The sequence below is a fragment of the Canis aureus genome, chromosome 33 (assembly GCF_053574225.1).
Source record: "Canis aureus isolate CA01 chromosome 33, VMU_Caureus_v.1.0, whole genome shotgun sequence".
In the NCBI taxonomy this organism is placed as follows: Eukaryota; Metazoa; Chordata; class Mammalia; order Carnivora; family Canidae; genus Canis; species Canis aureus.
In genome coordinates, this window is record NC_135643.1 from 32,647,360 (window position 1) to 32,662,175 (window position 14,816).

Here is a 14,816-nt window from a genome sequence, read left to right on the forward strand (position 1 = left end):
TCTCGCAAAATTGCCCTCAATCAGCCATCTCTATACAAAGGAGAGTACAGCTCCCTATCATGAATTATTTCCCACAACATAGCAGAAAGCGCAGGTGTGGCAAGTGATAGAACTTTATACAATGTTCACTTTTACATCAGCAGTATGGAGAAATAAAATTAAAGTTTATTAAAATGAAATAGAGAAAAGTGGAGTCAGGGACAACAAGTGCTTTAAAAATGAAAATAGCTTTTGTTATATAAAGTATGTAAAGGAGTCAAATTCATAGACACAAAAAATAGTGGTTGTCAGGGTAGGAAAAATGAGAAGTTGTTATTTGATGGGTATGGAGTTTCAGTTTTGCAAAATGAAAAGTTCTGGAGACTACTTGTACACCAATGTGAATATACTGAAAGCCATTAGACCGTACACTTACAAAATGGTTAAGATGATTTTAAAAATCACTTTCAGGATGGCTATAGATTCCAAGAAATGAAACTTCTTTGCATGGCCAAAGAAAAAAATTAAAATGGCTTTTATAAGAGAATCTTCAAACTTTTTCAGAGATGAGCCACCAAGTTTCAGATAATTATAAAGCTTTTTTTTTTTTTTGCTACAAATACGTAAATATACACCTGTATCAATCAGAGTAGGCTGTTATAATGCAATAACCACCAAATCCTATAATGGTTTTATTTATTTATTTATATTTATTTATTTATTTATTTAAATAGAGAGGGTACCAGCATGTGACATGGGGCTGGAGGCAGTGGGCACAGAGGGAGAGAGAGATTCTCAAGCAGGTTCCCTGCCCAGCATGGAATCCAAGATGTGTCTCCATCTGAGAGCCGGGAGAGCCCTGAGCTGAAATCAAGAGTTGGACACCCAAAAAAAAAAAAAAAAAAAAAAAAGAGTTGGACACCCAATTAAGCCACCCAGGTGCCCACCTAGTGGCTTTTAACTCACAAGTCTTTGTTTTTTTTTAAGGTTTTATTTATTTATTCATAAGAGGCACAGAGAGAGAGAGAGAGAGAGGCAGAAGGAGAAGCAGGCTCCATGCAGGGAGCCTGATGTGGAACTCGATCCCGGATCTCCAGGATCACTCCCTGGGCTGAAGGCAGGAGCCAAACCGCTGAGCCACCCAGGGATCCCCATAACTCGCAAGTTTTTTTCCCCTCATTCAACATCCATTGTGAGTTTAGGTGACTGATGAGAACCACTGCTCTTTATATGGTCACTCAAAAGCTCAACCAGCTTTAATATTTTGTCCTCACCATCTCAAAAGAAGACAAAGATGGAGGTGGGAGATGGGGTCCCACCCAATTGGAAAGGGCCTGAGCATGTCCAGTAGAGTTGGAATCTCAGATACTTGGTGGAGACCAGGCAGGTCCTCCATAATACCCAGCAGCAGCATTTTGTCAGATGGAATGAAATGAAATAACAAGCTTTAAATAAGAGTTGCAGTGCAGCCCCGGTGGCTCAGCTCCTGGAGACCCGAGATCCAGTCCCACGTCGGGCTCCCTGCATGGAGCCTGCTTCTCCCTCTGCCTGTGTCTCTGCCTCCCTATCTCTCTCTCTGTGTCTCTTGTGGATAAATAAATAAAATCTTTAAAAACAAATAAATAAGAGTTGCAGAGTCGTGTAAAGATAGTACCAATGAAATTATGTTTCCTGGAACATGCAGGAATATGGCTAGAGTATTTGGGAGGCACTGTCAGGACAAGAAATAATTCTACTCGATGACACAAGCTGAAGGGCAACGGCTGTGAATATTACACGTTCTGTGAGACGCAGTGAGGATACTCTGGTATCATTCATAGTTGCCTTGTTAAATGTTGCTTTTAAGACTCCTAGTCCCTTCAAACATACCATCAAAATTTCTAAAATTAAAAAAAAATCTAAAATTCAAAACTATCACGAATGCCAAAAAGTTGAGAAGCCTAATGTTTATGAATACTTCCCTTCTAGTCCCTCACCAAAGATCTTATGATATCACTTACTTTGCTGGGGTAGAAAAAGGGAACCATTGAATTTTGGTCTCTTTTAGGTGGAAAAATACATAAGTAGCACTTACCTGGAGAGCAATAACCAGTAGTTGCCACCACAGAGATTTGCTCCAGCCTGCTTTGTAATGTCTTATCATCATTATCATCTTATACATGTTGTTATGGAAGACATGAGTGTTCAAGAGATTCAGAGCAATGTGAAGGTGGGAAGATACCACTGGCGGGTGCCTTCATCGGGTCAGCTTTTTCTGCTGTAGTTCGGTACCCTTTTGATTTGAAAAAACTCTAGGAAGTCTAGAAATCTCTCCCCTGTTATAGGAGAGCAGAGTTGTCTAAGATTCTAGAACAGTTTTACTCAAGTAGAACTGAAGTCCTTTTTAAATTATTTGATCACAAAAAATAAAACTCATTTTTCACTGCACTCTTTCTGAACTTCCCAGACTGAAGATGTCAGATGAACTCTTTGGGTCTCCTGAAAAGGATAGGAGCTTCTTTTGCAAATGCCAAGCAGAACTAGGAGGGGCTTTCCTGCACACATACCCACTGTCACGTGGATGTGGCGAAACATTTTCTTCCAATTAAGAGAAACTGGATTTGAACTCAGGACTTCAAGATCCTTTACTGCTCCCCCAAGAAAATCATGTTTTCTTCCTGGTCTATTTCCACATTTCTGCCATGGCAATTTGAGAGTTAAGGAAAATAAGTTTAGATGGGTTTGACTTAAAAACCTTTTTGATCATGTTCTAGGCATTGTGATATGAAAGATGCATTCATGCGTTAATACCATACTTATCTAAAGTTATGGTTAGACTTTCCTCCACATAGTTTTAAAGGTATGTTCAAGGTTTTAACCCTATTTGATTTCTTTTCCAAAATTATCTGGAAAATAAAGCAAGACAAAAATTAATCATATCCTTACATTTGATTGGTTTTCTTGTATTTGTTTGCATATGGTATTTCAGTCGGTAAAAGAGGTTGGAAAACACGAAATAAAATTAGAGTTATACCCAGAATCCTTCATTTTTAATTATTCAATGCATACGAAGATTTATGAATTACAGAAAGAAAACAAGGGCAAGCCTGTGGTGTTACTCTTTTGTTACACTGGCACTAGTTTGGCTTCTTTCTGCTATTCTTATACCAAAGAGGCAATAAACCCCCTTGAGAGTCATAGAGCTGCCCGTGGAGCCCTGACAGTGCTGAGAAGCTTTTATGCCAAAATACAATGCACAAAAGGATCATAAACACGTTTGAAAAGGAAGATGACCTCTTTGTCACAAGGAATTAGGCTTTATTGCAAGCTGCTGCCATGGAAACCAGCCCTGCGTTCTCTCTGCTTATTTTGAAGATTCCAGTTTCCATTTTACATGGACTTCAGCACTTTTACTTGATTGTTTCTAGATCAAATAAAATAGGTGAAAGGTTTTGGTTCTTTGCTCCATTGTTTAACATCTCTAGGTATGCCTCCAGGGACTAGAGTGAAGACAAAGGAGAGAAGGTGAGGATGGAATCATTAAAAAGAAAGGAGAGATGAAGAAAAACTACAGTGGCTACCGGGTAACATGAATCTCAAGCACTGTCCCCAACGTCCAACCAAAATGCTTCTTTGGGGAGGAATCTTAAATCCCGAAGTCCTTTTATTTCCTAATATGATTTTGGTCTTGTGAGAAACTGGACACGAAAACCTAATGCTTCCACAGTTACAGTCTTGAAAAGTAATGGGAAAAAATAAGTGAACAGAGAATTGATAGTGAGCTAACCACCGTTGAAGTTCTGCGATCCAAAAGCTGGGAAACACCTGAAGAGTGGCCGAGAGTCCGCTGGGAGAGAGGCGGGGGCCGGAGAGCGCGAGGAAAGCCCCCGGAGCCCCCTGCTCCGCCTGCACCCCCTCCCCGCGGGATTCCGGCGCTCAGACCCCGGGGGGCTGAACGTCTCTCCCGCAGGTGGGACCTACCCCGGCTGCAGCGCAGAGCTGGCGCCTGTCCGCGCGCTCCGGGGCCCCCCGGCCCTGCACGGGGTGTTCCTTCCTACCCAATAATCCAAGTTGACTTTCCCTCTTTGCGCTTCGAGGGGCTGGAGAAGCAGCCGCGGGCGAGCGAAGGCGGACTGGAGCGCTCCCATCTTCCTCCCCCCTCCTCCAACCCTGGCACTGAGAGGGGGGGGAAAAGTCATCTGCTGTAGTGCGCGCACCATCAGGATCCTTTCCCACTCCGTCCTCCCGACTCCGGCCACCTCGCAGGAAAATAATAGCTTCGGCCACACTGGCTTTCCAGTTCTGCTTTCCGGATGACTGCATTTCTTTGCTCCTCTCTCCCGTCGGAGACCATCTGAAACTGCCCCCAAGTTGCGTTCCCAGGATCCCCCCACCCCCCGGATTCGACTCGGGGACTAAAGAGCAAACTCACTTCGGCGTCCCTCGGTAAGAGGAGCTCATCCAGGCTGGATAAACCCAACCGGGAAAAGAGAACCGGGGCGGCGTGGGGGAGGGGTGCGGAGAGACCCGCTCCTGCGGTTCTCGCTCCTCCCCGCCGGGCGGACCTGGCCGGTGCCCACTGCGCGCCACGTGGGGCGGCCCCCGGGAAGGCGCGTCCCCCCCCACACACACCCCCAAAGGCTTTGGGGGAAAAACTGCCAAGAGCAATGAACCCTAAAGGACAGAGAGAAGTAGAGGGGGGTGCAAACCTTCGTTTTCACACACACCCCATTTTTGGACATTCCTTAAGTGTAATCATTAAAATGGATCCTCAAAAAAAAGGGGGGAGCTTAACGCTGCCGTTTCTGACAATCTGCCCCCACACAGTTAGCGAAGTGAAAGATCTGGATCGAGCTTTGTTACTCCGCTACCAACAGCAGACTTGGGGAGACCAAGCCTCCGATTTCTGGCCACATCAAAGCAGTGATTATGCAAATACCCCCCCCTTTTTTTTTAAAGAATAAAATGGAAGGGGAATTATTTATCACACAATGAACCCCCTGCCAGGGAGGGAAACAATAGATCAGACCAGATAGCCCTTCTAGCCCCAGGCTGGGGGAGCCAGGAGGGGGGTGCTGGAGCCCTCACGTTTTATTGGTCTAACCTAATTTCACTAATTCTCTTTTCACACATTTTCTTTTGCGGATTCGGAGGCCGGGACTTTTCACGCTCCCGGGAGCGCCCTGCATCGGTTCGATTCAAGGGCTGCCTGCTTTATTTAATTAATACATTCAAAGCTCGCCCGGGAGCCCTAGAGCCGGGGGGACAGCGGGGGTGGGGACACCGGGGGCGGGGGCTGGGGAGCGGGGCTCAAGGAGGAGGCGCTTTTAACGCCTTCCAGGTGTCGGTGCCCAGAAGTCACAACCTGCCCAAGGCTGTGCAATGCAGGGGGTGCGGAGGGCGAGGCGGGTGGGGGCGCGCAGGCCTGGGCTGCCGCAGCCCGGAGCCCCTGCACCCGGACTGGCGGGCGGGCGCGGCTACAGCGGGCCTGGGGCCCACATGTCCTTCTGCGTAATCGGGCTCGGGGAAGGACGCACTGGACCCTCGCTCTCTCCCGGACGAGACCGCCCGGGGCCTTCGGGTGCATGGGCCTCAGCCCGGCCTGCAGGGCTCCCCGGCGAGGGCGCCCACCCACCCCCTGCTCGGGCGGCGGGACCCCCGGCGCTCAGCCCTGCTCTCGCCTCCCGCCTCGGCTGAGCCCGGCCTGGGTCCCGGCGTGGGCCGAGCCCCGGCAGCCCGCCTCTGCCGCTTGTTTCCTCCTTGCTTGGCCCTCGGCTGGATTCATTAAACATCTGGTGAAGGAAAAATAAGTCAGTTATCAAGGCCTGGGGAGTTCAGAGCAAATAAATACCACCGGTCCTGGAAGCCTGATGGCGAAGCGGAGCCTCCAACGAGGACAGGACCAACCTTCGCACCTCTCAGCCCCTAAGTCAACACGCGCAGCGCAGCCGCTGGCGCTGGAAAGATCTAGCAACCCCGGCCGCGTGGGACTGACGTTGCAAGAGCATCTGGGCCCCGTCCGAGACGTTTGCCATCAGAGAGCTGCCAGAGAAAGACTGAAGAATGGCTGCTCGGCCGCCCACCTGCCTGCTCCACGCAGGCAGACCCAGCTCATCAGGTTGCGGTCATAACAACGTGGGGAGGAAATGAATGAAAGAGGAGAGCGACTGTGTTCCCTGCTGCAGAAGCTGTGGCCTCATGGCTGGTTCTCCGGCTTACCCTGGAGGGCCAGGAGGTGGCTGCGCGACTTCCAGCGCCCGGGGAGGCAGAGGGAACCTCATCCTCCACCGCGGAGAGAGATTGGACGCCCTAAATAACCATTGCACCAATTTAGTGTAAAATAAGGTCTGCTGTAGGTGAGGAAGGGAAAGCCTGAGTATAGGTTACAAATGGTAGGCGGGATTCCTGCCATTTATGACTTGCTGCTGCTGTGTGTGCGGAGCTCCACGCTCCAGCTCCACGCGTGTCTCTGGTCCTGTGTAGGGGTGGCTGCTCCATTCCGCTAAGTAGTGGTTTCAGTTTTTCCGTTCAAGGCTGCGATTGTTAGACCATCTCCCCATCCGTGCCTCTCCAACTAAACACTTAGGGTCACCTGGTTACGGGATCGCCTCACCAGTTGAGGAGGTTTCCCATAGTCTTGGGAGACTAGCTGCCCCTGAGGGTTTGTCTCCACAGTCCTGTGCCTTGAAATGTGTCTTTGGCAAACTTCCAAAAGAAGCACCCTCTATCATCATGGGCATCATCACTAGAACAGTTATTTGGCATTAAAACTGTGACGTTTTAAGACTCCCCTACTAAGATTGTTTTACTTGCTGGCTTAGCTTTTTAAACCCTAGAAACATAAAAGTGAATATAAAAGATATAACACTTTCTCCTCATATCAGTGCATCAAGAGTGGCTAGGAACAACACAGGCTTTACATTAGAAGGGTTTTCCAACAGGTCTCTTTTATGGTCAGCTATGAAAACAAAAAAAGCAAACCCCTGGCTGGGTTCTTCCTTTGATTAAAAAAAAATGCTATTGAGATATTAAACACTTAATATTTTCCATACAGATAGAGAGGAGGAAGAGTTTCAGATAGATATCTCAGGAGAAATTACTGTTACTTAATGCAGAGGAGTGGAAGAAATGAAATCCACAGTGGGTGGGGGAGGGGAGCATGAACAACCAACTTTTCTTTGCTTAGGTGATTTTTTTTTTTTTTTTTTTTTTTTTTTTTTTTTTTTTTAGTTTGTGTTGTTCAGTGGACACCCTGGGCCAAGGAAAGGGGTTAAACCTAGAATGTGGTCAACTTTCACTTGGTCATCTTTGATCTATAGTGCTATTAATTTCTGCTTTGGAGGTTGAAGTGCAAGTTATAGAATTATGTGTTTGGGAGATTAGGAAACCATTTTTGCTTTCTCTTTGAGGAAGTTTTGACTATGTAATTATTTTAACAATAATGCAAAGCTTAGCTATTTCCCTCAGATACAATTTTATCCCAGTTCATTCCGGATAGTTTTTCTCCAGTTTACTTTTCAAACCAACAAGTTTGTCTAAATGGCTAATACAAAACCAGCTTCCAATAATGAATTACAAATACATCATAGATGTTAGAGCTGGAAGGGACTCTTGGAAATCACCGTCCAAACCCTACAATTTACAGGTGGTAACTGAAACTCAGAGTATAAGATCTATACATTCTAACAAGAAACTTCAACTTCACTATTTTTTTTACATCAAGATTTCCGAACTGTGGAATTTATTATGATTTAATTATCTTTTAACCCTCTCTCCCCTTTCCCTGATCTTATTCGCTCAGAAATTGATTTCTTAAAAAACAAGTTTTGTTTGTATGCAGTTATACTCTGATGTCAGTGTCAGTGTCTCAAATACGATTCTGCTTCTTGTGATTTCTTAGATCTTACATGTCAGTGAAATTCTACACACAAAACCCACAAAAGTGGACAAAAGTTAGAATACAACACACAAAAATTATGAAAATTATATATTTATTTATAGTTTAATCACAAGAACAATTTTTTGTTCCAGATGTAAATACATACTAGAATAAACTCTGTAAAATATACAAAAAAATACATACTTTTCCCGTGAAAAATTTCTTTATAATAAATAGAAGGGAACACGTGTGTGGCTGATCCTGATAATGCTCCGTGTCTGCTTAGGTTTTCAGTCTGTTGATTTATTTTTAATCTCTTGAAAGAATGGGGGAGTTCCTTCTCCCCTAAAAGGTCGAGATAAATAATGCATGAAGCAATCCTCCCTCCTGATTTTTCCCTTTTCCTCCACATTTTTCCTTTTGATAGAGAGTTCAGCCTAAATTTCCACGCTTGCATTCAATCATTACAAAGCCTACAAATTATACAATGACTTCTAACCTGGCCCTCTAACAAAACAACTTTTTTCCCCTTATAAATCATAAGAGACAGATGGCAAAATGGAGAAGAAAAAGGAAAGAGAAGGACGGAACAATGGGCATTGTGACGAATCTGGGAAACAGAACAAAGTGCACATCAGAGAGGGAAAGTTTGGTTTGACAGGTGAAATTCCCACAGCCCGCAGACAGCAATGGGAATAAAGCAGATGCCAGCCATTGCAAATCTGTGGATAATATTATTACCGGTAAAATCATTCAGATGCTAAGATACATTTCTTTCTACTCGACATTAACATCTCTATGTAGAAGCAAAGGTGAAGAGATCAGAGGAACCAGTTGCATTCCCCCTGGGAGATTCACACGAACCGCTCCGAGTCCCTCGGGCCTTACAGAGAGGGGGAGGAGCGTCAGTCCGCTCTGCAAACTCCTTAGCCGTGCCACCTTCAGCGCTTCCCAGCATCTTTTTTTTTTTTTTTGCCTTAAGAAACGCCCCCACAATTGTACCATCCTCTTTGACAACAAGCTCCATCACACCGTCAATAAATTAGAGACCGTCCTAAAGAAGGAAACCCTTAGTCAAGGAATGCAGCAAACAGCCCAGGATTCAGAACGGCTAAAACTGCCTGCCCGGTGAAGTGAGATGGTCTCCAGGGCATAGACAGAAGAGGGGACAGAAGGGTGGCAGGAGGGCCAGATCAGGGACGGCAACGGGGACCCGCTAAGGCCTGGCGCCGGCGGCGCGGATGGCAGTTCTAGATGCAGTCCCTGACCATGGGGAGGTGAGGTGCGTAGCGGTGCTTGTCGGGAGGCGGGGGCTGCCAATAGTCCATGTCGGAACCGGCCGGGCTGGCGGGAGATAAAGTGCAGCTGTAGGGGGAGGTGGAGTTGGAGGACGCCGAGGAGGACGGCGCCGGGCTGTTGCTGCAGCTCCAGGTGGAGGCCGGCGACGGGCTGTCTCCGCTGCTGCTCAGGGTGGCGCTAGCGCCTCCCGGGCTCAGCAGCACCGTCTCGGGGAAGAGCGCCCCCGGCAGGCCTCCGCCACCCCCCCCGCAGTGGTCCGCCAGGCGCAGGGTCTCGGTGAGCGCCCAGATATAATTGTGGGCGAAGCGCAGGGTCTCGATCTTGGTGAGCTTGGCGTCCTCGGGGAACGTGGGGAGTACCTCGCGCAGCGCGTCCAGCGCCGCATTGAGGTTGTGCATGCGGTTGCGCTCGCGGTTGTTGGCCTTCAGTCTGCGGGTCTTCTTGATGCGCTGCACCGTCTCGGCCGTCTTGGCGCCGCGGGAAACAGCCCGCGCCCTGGAGGGGCGCCGCTTGCACTCGTGCACCAGCCCCAGCAGCCGCGCCGGCCGGCAGCCCTCGGCTCCCTGCGGCGAGCCGCCCCGCGGCCCCGGCCCGGCCTCCGCCGCACGCGGCCGGCGCGCCCCGCCCGACGCGCCCAGCTCCTCCTCTTCCTCCTCGTCGGCGCTGGACGACAGCGGGGTGAGGGCGGCGGAGGCGGGGGAGGCCGAGCCCAGCAGCACCAGCACGTCCTCTTCCTCCTTCAACTCCAAGGTCTCGGATTTGACAAACATCCTACCGAGGAGAGCGGGGAGAGAGAAAGAACGGAGGGAGACGTGAATACAGAGGCAGCGGCACAGCCTCGGCGCCCGCGAGGACGGCCCGGGAGGGCGCCGAGGCCCGGGAGTGCTCTCCGCGCGCGGCCGCGGCCCCCGGGACGGAGACTCGGCTCGAGCCCAGGGTGCTCGGGCCTGGTGGGGCAGGGTCCCGGCAACAGCCGCCGCGTCGGGAGCCACGCGGCCGATACTCACGTCGCTCGCCCTTGGGCGTGTGCCGCGCCTCTCGGGGCCGCGGGCGGAGCGCGGCGCTGCGTCCCTCTGCCCTGAGGCCGGCGGGGCTGGCGCGGCTCCGCGGGGGACCAGACCGGCGGACCAGTGTGCCAGGAGCCCCGGCGGCCGCGGCGATCCGCCCGGGTCTCGTGTGTTGTGCTGGTGGTGCGCGTCCGTCTGTCAGTCAGTCCTCGGCCGTGCGGCTCCTGGCACGCGACTCCCGGGCACTCCAGTTAAAGCGAAGCTGCTTGCGGTTCAGTGGCTGCGTGTCTGGCACACGACTCTCCTTAAAACCCCTTATATACCACCAGGAAAACAATCAGATCTGCCCTCGGGGCCCCCACCTCCCCCCCACCCCCGGCCGCCGCCTCCTCCCCCCCCCCGTGCCGACCCCCGCTCCCCCGCTTTTCCCTCCCCCGGTTTATTCTTTTCATTGCACTATCATCATTCATTTCTTTCTCTCTCTTCACCCACTTCCCCCGCCCGCCCTGCCCGGGCCTGCCATCCATCCTCCCCCTCCCGCCGCCCCCGCCTCTTTCCCCCCTTTATCTAATCAGCATAAAATGGTTCTAAAGCTCCTGTTGGAGCTCGAGGCTGCGGTCGCAGCGCCCGAAGCCGCGGTGGCGGCTCCAGCTCAAGCTGCGGCTGTGGTCGCGGCCGCTGCCCATTGTGATTGGTGGCTCGCGCTCGGCTGGAGCGTGCCGCTAATTTATTAATGAATGGAGGTCGCGAGGCGCAGCTGGCCAATCAGGGCGCCCCGGACTCCGGGAGGCCTGCGAGCCACGCGCACCGGAGCCCGCTCCCTTTCAGCCGCTCATTAGGGGCCGGGGCGCGGGGGGCCGTGGGGGAGACCGAGGCTGCCGCCCCCGCCCCCGCCCCCGCCCCCGCCCCCGTCGCGGCGGCCGCAGCCCAGCCCCCGGCCCCGGCGCGCGCGCTCGCGCCCTCCCCGGCGCCGCCCGGCCTCGGCCTCTCCGCTGCGGACCGGGGGATCCGGGGAATTAGTTAATGGGGGTCAGAATGCCGGGGCGGGGTGGGGGGGAGCGAAGCCACCCTCTGGTGCTGCCGGGCGTCTGCCGGCAAAGCCTCCTCGCAGGAGCGGTCTCAAACAGCAAATGATTTTAAAACGCATCCGTTTGGTTGAGCGCGGAACGGGGGCCGCGGGTGGCGGGCTGTGGGCCCCCGGCGGGCAAGCGCGCTTAGGGTCCCGAGAGCTGGCGGGCGACGGGGACGGCAGAGGACGGCGGCGGGTGCACCGGGGCGCCTCCGGGACGGGACGGGGCGGATCGGGTGGGGCAGCGCCTGACGCGCGCTGGGAGGACGTGAGCAGGAAGGCCCCACGGGTTGGAGCCCAAGGAGCTCTCCTCGTTTCACCTGTGACAGACGGTGAAATGTCTCCGGGAGCAGACACGGGTTTTGTCCTGTTCTGTTCGGTTTCTGGGGTTCACCCCACTTTGCCGCAGGGCCAGACAGCAAGGTGGCTCCCGGCGACGCGGGCAGCGAGCGGGGTGGGCGGGGCGGCCGACCTGCGGCCCCAGCGCGCGCCCGGGCTGCGCTGACACTTCCGTGACCTCTGCTCCGCGCTGGGGGGCGTTGTAGGGACAAGGGCCCGTCCTCCCGGGACTCCTGGCTTTTCAACGGGAAAATAGGGCTGAGGCTTACTGGACTTTGGGGAGGAAACTTGTCCTGAATTGCTCGCCAGCCGCCCCCCCCCCGTCCCCTCCTCCCCACGCTCATGCCCACCCTCTTGTCGACGCGGCTGTCGGAGAGACCGAAGCAGAGCCCCCGGAGTGCGTGCTGGGCCGAGCGGTAGGCTGTGCAAGGATAGCGCCGACGCATCTGGACTCCGGTAGATGGGACAGGACGCCCTTGAGACCCCCCCGTGCAAATTAAGTCTAAGCAAGGCGCATTTGGAATGTTGGGAGGTGAAAAGTGTCAAGAGGAAAAGATAATTGTCTGCAGGTCTGTCTCACTCAGTTTGTAGGAATTGGAAATTTCGGAGAAGGGCATGATGAAAATGGCTGTTAGTGTTTTGGCATGTTTTTCATCTGTTTAATATTTTCTGCAGGGAGTAATGAGCAGGGTTGGAAGGCATAGAGTAAAGAAAATGAAAACTAGAATCCCACAAAGGAGACTTTCGCCCACGTCAGCTCTCCAGGCTCCAGACCTCCTTCGGTCTTGAAATGATTGTAAAACTGCTACGATTTTCATTTTGCTTGCTGATATTTGTGTTTTGCCTATTCTCCCTTTTGAAAAACAAGTTCCCTACATTTAGAAGCTTTGTTTCCCCAGGTGGCCTCCTCCATCTTCTCAGGGCTTCATTTTGAGGAGTGCAAAAATTTATAAAGAAGGGAGAGACACTTTCAGTCTCCAAAATACAGCATCTGTCTCTCTCACACTTCTTTGGGTCTCTGGTTCTCTATCATGAACCTGCAGAACCAGAACCTCATAAAAGAGTTGCATCAAGCGGAAGACGTGTCCGTAGTAAAAGTTACCAGAAGTGCTTACCGCGGTTGCATGTACACCTTAGCATTATTTTCCAGGTGATGATCACTGATAGCAAACAAACAAGTAAATATTCTTCACAGTCTCCCTAAAGGAAAGCCTTCAAAGTCTTGGCTAGCAAGGTTCAGATCGAAAGAACACAGGAACATTGAGTAGATGTAGGATTTGGGGGTTAATTTGAATGCAGCAGGAGATGAGAAAGCTGAGTTCTGAGGAAATGATCAAAAACTGCTAAAAACCAATCCTGGGAGGATGGGAGGAACCTGTGATGTCAGTCTGTAGGTAGCTACATCTCGCGCTGGAGTTGCCTGCAGAGAAAGACAAGCTAATAGGCTAACAAAGCAAAGAAAGGTTTATTTTAGTATCAGTAGAAAGGTACCTCTTTGGACAGGTTGTTTTAAAATTTTAGTTTGGCTAGAAGTGATGGTTTGATCTGATGATAAAATATATTGGGGGGGGGGAGGGGAACAGAATCAGAAACCAGTTAAGAAGAGGCTTAAAGGAAAGCCTGACCAGTTCTGTATGACTCTAAACAGAGGCAGAGATCAAGCTGGCTCTAATGCTTGTGCTAGTGAAACACACAATGGATTTCTTTAGTTGATTGTTAACAGCATTTGGGTGTCTGACTCCCCGGTTTTTATGTTCCTCCAGGATTTTATGTTTTTATGATGCACGGAAAGGGTACATGCTTTCTCTTGTCAAAATCCAAACTTTTTATACTGTCTGTAAGAAGTTAATAATGCATATTGAGGTGTGCCCTCTACAGATATTTAGTAAAAGTATAATATTATTAGGGTAAATTGCACACTTCTTGATTCCAGAAGTTTCTTTCAAAAGGAAAAATTATGAAAAGAAAGTTCTGTATATTTTCAAACATTGACATCAACCTCTAATCCATGTAAATATAAAGGTATCACGGACTTTACAGAATTTTGTCTTCGAAATAAGCGCTTCTTTGGGTGTATGCGGTAGTGTATGCTAGATTACTGTGTCAAGTACAAGAGTTTTAACAAATCACCCCTAGATCATCTTGGAATTCTAAGAATTTTGGTTGTATGTTTATATTGTAGCTTTCAAGAGAAGCGTCACTCGGTAATAGAACACTTCTGGAACTATTTCCCACTATGAAGAATATTATTTTAAAAAAGAAAAGAAACCACCTCAAGAACCGTTTAACAACGCTAGTGAAATTCAGAAGCCAACTATTCACACCCAGTCGCAGGATTCTATTTGTTCAGCATTTTGCCCAGTTTTGCTGAAAGAAAGAAATTTCGATTTCTTTACTCTGCTTTGCGAAGACGTGACCAGCCCCAAATATCCTTAGCTGGACTCTTCTAGCACTCTTTTAACTTAAATAAATTCAAGAGGCACTTGTGTGGTCTAAAAGATTGTCCAGATGAAACGAGGCTGAAATGTTATGCGAAGGGGGAGGGGAGCGCGTGAATAGCATCAGGGAGGATGGTGACCGAGGGCCGCTCCTGTCCACTGCGTGAACTGTCCTAAAGGGTCAAACTGTTCATCTTCAGCCCCTCTTTCAGTGTGCAATCCTACTTTAAGAGAACAAAAGCTCAAAGCAGGCAGTTATCAAGAAATGGGAGCACAATGATTTAAACTCATCCCTAAGCCTTCGAAAGAAAGGGGGTCGAATGCGTGCAGCCAGAGAAGAGTGAAGTAAGGGGAGGGTGGAGATCTTTAGAAAGTCTTTGTTGCTTCTAAGAAGCTTGAACTTTGAGGCGACCCAAAAGCCCTAAAGTTTAGGGTAGGTGTTGCTGTGGGGCCATAGGCTACATCCCATCCACACTTCGACCTCACAAGTGGCCTAAAGAGGACAAACGGTCTCCTCCCCAAACTCCTGCTGCGGCAGGTGAATGGGGGGGGGGGGGGGGGCGCGAGGGAGGGTGCTTTTCCCAGAGTGCGCGGCAGGGAAAGTTCGCCTGCGCCGCGAGCCTATCCCCCCAATTCCCAGGAAACCACCCTGCTTGCAAGAAGAGGGTGCGTCTACGCTCTGCTAAAAGGACAGAGTGACGTGCCTGCCGGGGGGGGGGGGAGGGCTGCACCCCAAGTCCTGATCCTCCGAGTGAACTCTCAGGCGGAAAAAAAAAAAAAAAAAAAAGGCAGGAACACGTTAGCCAATCGCGAGCACCGGGAGTGCT

At 50.4% G+C, this 14,816-nt stretch overlaps 1 protein-coding gene and 3 long non-coding RNA genes across 4 annotated transcripts in view; 2 read left to right on the forward strand and 2 right to left on the reverse strand.

Annotated features, from left to right (window-relative positions):
* Window positions 1–3,901, reverse strand: part of LOC144303901 (uncharacterized) — a 31,861-nt gene extending 27,960 nt beyond the window's left edge. Inside the window, exons 1-2 of the long non-coding RNA XR_013370924.1 lie at window positions 3,746–3,901; window positions 2,054–3,458 (exon numbers count right to left, since the gene is read on the reverse strand). This is a non-coding gene — a long non-coding RNA (uncharacterized LOC144303901). The remainder of the gene's footprint in view (window positions 1–2,053; window positions 3,459–3,745) is intronic.
* The window catches only part of LOC144303972 (uncharacterized), a 209,040-nt gene that overhangs the window by 169,545 nt on the left and 24,679 nt on the right, over window positions 1–14,816 (forward strand). The window lies entirely within an intron of this gene.
* Window positions 3,325–14,049, forward strand: LOC144303902 (uncharacterized). The gene is made up of 2 exons (XR_013370925.1): window positions 3,325–4,404; window positions 13,734–14,049. It is a non-coding gene; the product is annotated as an uncharacterized LOC144303902 (long non-coding RNA).
* NEUROG2 (neurogenin 2) lies at window positions 8,895–10,484 on the reverse strand. The gene is made up of 2 exons (XM_077882306.1): window positions 10,144–10,484; window positions 8,895–9,907 (listed from the first exon to the last, which is right to left on the reverse strand). The coding sequence occupies exon 2, from the start codon at window positions 9,904–9,906 to the stop codon at window positions 9,088–9,090; it is 819 nt and encodes a 272-aa protein (XP_077738432.1). The 5' UTR covers window position 9,907; window positions 10,144–10,484; the 3' UTR covers window positions 8,895–9,087.

Coding starts and splice junctions, on each gene's coding strand:
- NEUROG2 (XM_077882306.1), bottom strand. CDS start 9,906: ATGTTTGTCAAATCCGAGACCTTGGAGTTGAAGGAGGAAGAGGACGTG.